At 35.2% G+C, this 8,858-nt stretch overlaps 1 protein-coding gene across 1 annotated transcript; it reads left to right on the top strand.

Moving 5' to 3' along the window:
• The first annotated feature begins 1,140 nt into the window (after nucleotides 1-1,140).
• LOC106666242 (malate dehydrogenase, mitochondrial-like) lies at nucleotides 1,141-2,364 on the top strand. The gene has a single exon (XM_014393300.2). The coding sequence runs from the start codon at nucleotides 1,210-1,212 to the stop codon at nucleotides 2,287-2,289; it is 1,080 nt and encodes a 359-aa protein (XP_014248786.1). The 5' UTR covers nucleotides 1,141-1,209; the 3' UTR covers nucleotides 2,290-2,364.
• Nucleotides 2,365-8,858: the final 6,494 nt, after the last annotated feature.

The following is an 8,858-nucleotide window of genomic DNA, read 5'->3' as shown; positions in this document are numbered from 1 at the left end:
TATATATATATATATATAGAGAGAGAGAGAGAGAGAGAGAGAGAGAAAGTTAGATAGATAGATAACCAACCCTTTTTTATTTTATATTTCTTAGTAAGATACACATCTACAAAGCTAGAGTTTAAAACAAATTTTGTATTGGTAATTTTTGGCAATAAGTTGACAAAATTTGATTCTTTTTTTACAAAAAAAAGGTATTTCACTGTTCCTGGGAGTTTTTTCAAAAGATTGCTAACCACAATTGTCGTGAGAAAATAACCGCTTCATTCAGACCAAGAGACTTATAGGAAAGTGGAATAATAAAAATTTTCAGAAAAAGCGATTTTCTGATCAAGTTTGGATTTTTCCCGCTGCAGCTCAATCAACCCCATAAAAATCGTCACAAAACGTTCTTCTTTCAGTAAAAAGAAAGGCGATTTTTGACGAGGGTTCTCAACAACAGAGGTCAACCCTCGGGATGTCGGTGTTCTTGAAGAAAAAACCCCTTTTTTAAGTACGTCGGATTCGAGCCCGGGACCTTAGAGTGATAAGCGCCTAAACTGTTTTGGCTGCTGACGCCACGATTTTTAATTGGAAGGTAGTTTTTTACGTAATGACGAGAAGCAAATTTGTCTAGGCAAGATGCACCAGAGCACTTGATTCGTAACCTTCAAAAAAATTATTTTAAGCACAATGCGCTGTTTCTCGTGGGCTCAGTTGAATTCTACGCAAAAAGATTGTAGTTTATGTTTAAACAAATATATTTAAAAAAACATTTTTAGTTCAATAATGGCCGTCACCTCCTTAAGTAAAACATAGGTGAGAGTGGAAATTATCCCCTGTACATCGATTGGAAAACCGAATATATTTGTATATTATTATTTTTTATTAGCCAAAAATACAAGCACTAAGAAGGTGGATTTTTTTTAAATTTTGAGCTCTTATGCCCTCATAAAAAACGTTCCGACAAGATTATATTTTTTGACCGAGTATCACGGTAAAATGCAGCACCAAAAGCATCTACTTGCAACAAACAGATTGGTGATAAATTATTTCTTAAGCTGCTCCATTTTTTATTTTTTGGTCTCACAATTTTTTTTAATTCTTACTTTATTCTAAATTTTTATTAAATAAACTATAAAAACAACATGCAATATTTTCCAACAGATGATTATTTAAAAACCACGCATTTTCGGAAACAAATTTTCACTACGCACAAAGACCACAAATATGCACTCACTAGTAAATTTTTTCAAGAAAGGAACCTCGGTTCAGCCCAACAACAATACAACCGAACAGATCGCAACTGCCGTCGAAGGGCTGAAGGTGGCTCTTCTCGGCTCGATGAACAACATCGGCCAGCCTCTTTCCCTTTTACTCAAAAGAACGAATTTATTCGATGAGATCGCCTTACACGATGAGATGGATACGAAAGATCAGGCGGAGCAGCTCCTAAGTGTCGATTTGCCCGGTAAAGTCACCAGCCACCGTGGGAAGGAAGGAATTAAGTCTGCGATAAAGGACGCCAACATCGTCCTAGTGGTCGGAGGCAAGGTGTACCATCCGGACATATCCAAATTCTCTCGAGATGAGGTTTACAACAATTGCAAATACGTGTACGAGTGTTCGAAGAACTGCGTTGCTCATTCACCTTTCGCTATAACGTGCGTGTCGACGGGTCCTCTCACAACCACTTTTACAGTGGCGAGCGAAGTGTTCAAGGCCGCACACAGAAACTTCCATTATAAAGTCATCGGGGTGAACAATTTTTTGTCGATAAAAGCGGATTTGGCGTTGGGAAGTTCTCTTAGAACTAAGAACATGCAGGTGATACCGGTGATCGGGGGTTGCACGCCGAAGACTTCTGTGCCGTTGATATCGTGCGTGACGGCGAAGAGCACCCTGTCAACCCAGTCGTCCATTTTTTTGACACAAAAGTACCAAAGGCCTTCAGTTCTGGATATCGCTTCTTCGGAGAACAGAGACGTTTCGTCGATGACGCAGGCGTTCGGCGTCTGTCAATTCGCTTCCTCGCTCGCAAAGACGATCAGTTCTAAGCAGCCCGGCTTTATCGAAAACGCGTTCGTCATGACGAAAGATACGTACGATATTCCGTGTTTCGGTTTGCCCGTCATGTTCGGAAAGTTTGGTATAAAATCCATGTACGACCTTCCGAGCAAAATGCATTTTTACGAAGCGGGTCTGTTGAAAATCATTAAACCTACCGTCGCCAAAGAAGTCAAAGAAGGCCAAGAGATCTACAAACAGATAGTTGAAGGTATAGAAGAAAAGAAAACGTTCATAGAGTAACATGATTCAAACAACATAAACACGATTTTGATTGTCTATCGTCCTCCAAATAATAAAAACTAAAATAACATATGAGTCGATGTTGTTTTGTTAACTGATATTGGCAAATATAAAAGCTGTTCTTAACATTTTGAACAGACAATATCACAATACAATTTTTGTAAATATTTTTCAGTGAAATTAACAATTGAGCACGTTTTGAGCAGATGTGCTTAAATTATTTCAAACACACGCTTAATTAACTGGTCCCGTTCATGATGATTAATTTCCGCGGGCATTATCTTTCCATCTGATACATTAATTAAATGGAAATATTTTATTTCTGTGTCGTCTGTTTGAAATCTGGCGAGAAAGAGGTTCCAGGAGTTCCATTGTCCACCCCCAACAAGTTTGTCTCTTCGTTGTTAATCGTTAATTAGATTTCCAAAGTTTAACCCAATTTGTACGTGTTTTTGTATTCCGAGGTTTTATTTACCTCGTTTTCTATCTAAATAAATAAGAATCACAGAAAATAAAATTTGTGTATTTCAAGATTATTATACACTGGGAGGCAAAAAAAGTGGCTACCCTTAATATTTTTAATTATCACTTAGACAATCTTCCATTGATTATCGTTCAACAATCCGTTTGTAAATAAAACACAGGTAAAATCTCCCATTTCTGTTCACTATTGGATTTTTAAGTAAATATTTGAATAGACAATCTCAATATGGTTTGCGCAGGCACTTCTATGGGAAAATACCTTCATCGAGGGATACCTAACAGCCCCGCGGTTTTATTTTTATGATAATGCAACGCCCGACAAAACTAGGATCTCTGTTGACTACTTGGAACGGGATTCAATTCAAATTTTAGAGTGGCCGGAATGTTGTCCCGACTTAAATCATATCGAACACCTTTTGGACGAGTTGTAAAAGAGGGTGATGTCGCCAGTAATGCCAGAGAATTTGCGGGAGTTAAGAATGGCGCGGTTGAAGGAGTATGAAAATATTCCACAGCACTACACTCAAAACCTCATAAATGGTCAAAACCTCTATAGCAATTTGAATGCAAGCAGTTACTAACCCAAGAGGAGGAAATACTCCGTACTGAATTGAACATTTTTTCATTCTAGTTGATATTGATCGACCTCCGTAGTTTAAACTGATGTATTGGATCTTCTTGAGATCATTTTACAGGTGAATAAAAAACATCACTATTGGGTTTCACCAAGCTTTCGGCGAATGTTCCGCCATCTTCAGGGCTTTACCCAGTTTTTTAAGACAATTAAATTTATTGCACATGTTTGTTGTTGTTTTTTAAATGAAGGTGGAAATGAATCTACATTCTCTTTCATAAGTTAATACTCAATCTCAGGTACATGTATTTCTTTATCACAGATACGTTATATGTATACACAACTTTTAAACTGTTTTTTAACTTAGAATTATAATTTAATTATCTACACCGTCCGATGTGTCTCAATTTACTTAAAGTTCCTTGTACATAGTGTAGATAATTAAATTATAATTCTAAGTTAAAAAGTTTTTATACATATAACGTATCTGTGATAAAGAAATACATGTACCTGAGATTGAGTATTAACTTATGAAAGAGTATGTAGATTCATTTCCACCTTCATTTAAAAAAAAAAAAAAAAAAAATTTAATTGTCTTAAAAAACTGGGTAAAGCCCTGAAGATGGCGGAACATTCGCCGAAAGCTTGGTGAAACCCAATAGTGATGTTTTTTATTCACCTGTAAAATGACCTCAAGAAGATCCAATACATCAATTTTTTCATTGTTTCCATAGAAACAATTTTTGGTAAAATTGTTTTACCCCAGTTTAATTTTTTTATTTACCTATATCTTTTTTTTTAAATATCCAGAAAACAACAATAAAAATTATAACGATTTGTGTGATGATTAGTGACCGTTAGTCGATGCTTATTCAGAAATCGTGATATGCGGTCCGGTGTGATGTAGGTGTTAGAAAAACATTTTCTTTATCGTGCCAACGTTTCGATCTTTATTGAGATCATCTTCAGAGCCTGGGATTTACAAACATTGTTTTAATTTAATAAATACATGTAGGATGTGGAAAAAGGTGAATTTATACAATGCAAAATATATATTTTTTTTATATTCAATCAAAGTATTTCTACTCACTCAAAGGAATTTAGGATTTCCTATTTATCCCCGTCTATATAATCCTGAAAGGATAATGTGGCCGAACTATTACCAACGTTTTTTCCCATTTTTCTTTTCACCTCAAAGAAGCCGCTCCTTATACAAAAATATCTTTCTATACCGACTTCCTTCCCCACCCCTTCAAAATCCAACATATATGAACATAAAACAGCAATATCTTACTGGCACTCTCAATACGACACGCAAGAATGGCACAATTACACAGAAAACAAACACTTTGAATGAGTAGAAATACTTTGATTGAATATAAAAAAAATTATCTTTTTGCATTCACACATTTCCACATCCTACATGCATTTGTTAAATTTAAACAATGTTTGTAAATCCCAGGCCCTGAAGATGATCTCAATAAAGATCGAAACGTTGGCACGATAAAGAAAATGTTTCTCTAAAACTTACATCACACCAGACCGCATCTCACGATTTCTGAATAATAGCAAATAATTACCAATCCTATCCCCTATCTATAATAATAATATGACAATAAAATATAATTATTTTTAATTTAAAGAGTATTGAACATGTGGAACTAATATCGTCTGTTGATGATAATGGTAGTAAATTAAGCAGATTTGTTTCTAACTAAGTAAACAGAAAAATATCACGGTTAATTTAGTCTGTGATTCAGATTGGCAACATACAACAAATTCAATTAGCAAATCGAATCAAAAGCAGGGTAATTGTTATTCCGATTCCAATATTATAACAAAGTGGGTTGTAAGAAAATAATGATTTACATTTAAAATATTTATATATGGAATTGGTATTCAATTTGATGGTGTACAGATAAGGTTGGTATGGAAAATAACAACTTTATGATGAAATTTTTGGAGGATGTATTAAAACTTTTTCTCATTCTTTATTTCTTGTTTATCTCTATTTTTTCTTTCTTTCTCTTTTTCTCTTTCACTCTTTCCCTTTTTCTCTTTCTTTTTCTATCATTATCCTTTTCTTTCTTATCTATTATCTAGATTATATTTTATTTATTATTCTTCTATTATCCTCTTCACCTTCTTGTATGAACATATTTATTTATTCTGTCGCTTCGTCTTAATATTTTTTTTTACTTTTAATATTTTCATCTATTAACTATTACCCTGCCTATTTATGTATTATTTCTCACTCAGTCTGTTCAATATTTATTTCTATTACAATCTCGCTCCAACTCTCTTTCCGTTTAACTCTCTTTATCGTTCTCCTTTATGTTTAACTTACTTTTTTATTTCTCCTCTCTCTCTCTCTCTCTCTCTCTCTCTCTCTCTCTCTCTCTCTTTCTCTTTCTCTAGCTTGCTCTCTCACTATACTACTATACTCGCTTTATTTTAAAACCTACATCACACCAGACCGCACCTCACGATTTCCGAATAATCATTATAACGATTGTAAATATTTACTAAAAAATTAATTCATTCATTAAAAAAATTAAAAAACGAAGGTTACCACATTTTTCTCTCAGTGTATTTCAAGGAATATGGTATTCATGTGAAAATGGTCGCATGACGTATAGCAAATTATTTATAAATTAAAATGGTTTCTTTTCAAGTTGTGTTATTGTTTACTTTGTTTATTGTTACTATGTTTACTTGTCAAATTATTAAAATTAATTTAGTTATGTGATTGTCTTGTGCTCTTGATTGAATGTATTTATTAGCATGAAAATTTTAGTATGTGTAAGTGGGTTTGTGGTGACATATCGACCCCACAGACCTCCAGAACTAGGTAAAGCTTTAGCTTAAATGTTTTTAGAGTGAAAGGAGGGAAGGCACGGGCTTAATATTAATATCCAGTGGCAGGCACATTTTTAGCTGTACATATGGTATGATAGGTTGTCCTTTGTGTGAACGTATTTATAAATGCGAGAGTTTGTGGATGCGTGGGTTAGTCTGTGGGGGAAGATCGAATACCATGAAAATGACCAAATTATTTTTATAATAATTTAATAATATTAAGGTATCATTCTAATTTTCTATCTTTTATCTTTAATCGCTAATTTATAACTAATTTCTTACAGTATTTACTATTATAATATTTATTTGTGTTATAATTTCCGCTTTTCGCGCGTTCAAATTGAACGCTATTAAATAAACCAGCTGCTAATTGGAACGTCGCGTTGGCGGGTGTATCAGAGCGTTCACTTTTGCAATTCATGTCGAGAGAAGTAGTTGTAGAAGTCCTTCAACCCGATAATGAGCTAAAGGGCTCAAAATCAGGATCGTTGCAAAATAACTTACTGTGAATAGGAACTATCTTTTTGAAAAGGATTGAACTCCACACCCACTCAATCATTTATTATTTCTATGGCCAAATTAAGGTTAGGCTAATTGTAAGTTCAAATGCGTGGGTATGCATCAGTTGTTGATGAACCCGTTGGTCCTCGACCAAACAATTCTGAGAATTTCCGAAAGGAAAAAAGAACTGGGAAAAGAAATATCAAACACACGTAAAGTACAAAATATAATGTGGCCTTATGAAATCAGATAAAACAAGCTATATTTACAATAAATGCCGTGTAAGAAACAAACCAAAATTATGTCTTTGTTAAAAAAAATAAAAAATTCCTCTTTACGGAAAAACAACACAATTTCAACTTAGATAAATTCAATACAAATACTATTTGCAAATACACTTAATTGAACGAGGAGCGGACACACTCCCAAAAGGAAACGTCCCAGGAATTTACAAAAATAAGGAATAGGCTCACCGTTGTTGACTCCACAGTCTCCAGCCACTCAATGCCTTTCTCCCCGCTTTTCTTACCACTCCTCGGGGAAGAAGGTCCCCACCAGGGTTGTTTGTATACCAAACAAACAAAATTTATGCATTAATTAATTTTGCAACCCTTACAAAGTTTTAGAGCCTTTTCACCTTGTGTGGAGTGGCTGAATACGAGTAAAAATCAAATTCCAGAAATTCCATCAGAAAGATCGCCAGACCTACTAAGCGAGAACCGATTCTTTTCGTTCTCTAAAAACATAATAAAATATCATGAAATATGTCAAAAACAAGGTGCTAGCCCTAGTAGCTAGCCGGCTGAAAAAAAGTTTATAATCGATATGTCAGAATTAAGTTGGGGGAAAGATCCTCCGGATATAAATTAAGACGAAGAAGAAGAAAAATAACTTTATTCTGGGACTGGTGTCCCCTTAGAATAATTTACATGAGACAAAATATAATAACCTTCTATGAAGTCACATAATTTAAAAAAAAAAGGAAAAAAAAGATAGATAGAAATCGTGGCACAATGTATGCCAGTAAGGCGGGCCAGAAGAGAAAATTACGAGGTATATTAAACAAAGACAAAAATAATAAATGTTATCGTGAGGTCTCTGCTTGGAGGGAGAGGAGGTGATTATAAAGATGGGATTTAAATGAGGAGAAGGAGGCAGCGTGACGAATAGATAGGGGAAGGGAGTTCCAGAGTTTAGGGGCTCGGATCAGAAAGGATCTTTCGAAGGTATGGGTTGTATGTTGCGGAAGGATAAGGTCGATTGGGGATGAGCGGGTTTTACGGGTGTGATGTGAGGAGTTGAATTGGAGGGATTGGATGATATAAGGAGGACGACGAGTGTGGATGGACTGGAAAAGAAAGCAAATTAAAATAAACATTTTCAAAATGAAAATTAGTACAATGTTGAAACACAATTGACTCCTTTCCGGCAACGTAAAATTGTTTTCCGTTGTAATCATTTTCAGGATCAATGTAAACGAACAACAACCAAGCTATTTAGCACTTTTTTTTGCTTTTTGCGTATATGTTTCTCTCATGTATTTTTTTTTTTTTTTTTTTTTTTTTTGACGTCCATTTGTCATTGTTTAAATAAGTCAAGGTGTCTTGCTTTATGACGGCCTTTGCACTCCAAACCCTACTATCATTTCCAGTTAGTTCAGGCATATAGTAAATGTAATAAAATTTCACTCTGAGCGCGTTTTAAACTTAGCCCCCATGTCGCAATGAAAAATTTAACCACCGGCTACAAAACTAGAAAAAGCTTATGGTTTGAGAATGAGTAACGTATGTACATGTTAAAGAGCTGGCTGTTAAATTGGACTTTTTTTGACAGGGGCATCCGATCAGCTTGATCATTTTAGCCCCGAAGCACTAGTACCGCTACACACGTTATACACAATCACACCAATAAATACATTCATACCTACATACACTGTCCGCACACATACTGGATAAAGTCCCTCGAATGCGAGAGTAAGCGGATGGAAACGGGTATTGAATCGGTTTCTCCTGCTCGAGTATGCTTTACATTGTTGTGCGTATGACCGGCGTGGTACCCTTGGGGAAGCTAAGGATCGGACCACCTAGGCTGAACCTATGGCGTCCCTCGAATGCGCATGGCAGGTGTAGGCTAAGCTCGACAGGAGGTTTTT

Source organism: Cimex lectularius, unplaced genomic scaffold (assembly GCF_000648675.2).
Source record: "Cimex lectularius strain Harlan isolate CLEC.00 unplaced genomic scaffold, Clec_2.1 scaffold162, whole genome shotgun sequence".
NCBI lineage: Eukaryota > Metazoa > Arthropoda > Insecta > Hemiptera > Cimicidae > Cimex > Cimex lectularius.
The sequence above is the reverse complement of the archived record's forward strand: the minus strand, read 5'-3'. Positions and strand labels throughout refer to the sequence as shown.

Coding starts and splice junctions, on each gene's coding strand:
- LOC106666242 (XM_014393300.2), top strand. CDS start 1,210: ATGCACTCACTAGTAAATTTTTTCAAGAAAGGAACCTCGGTTCAGCCC.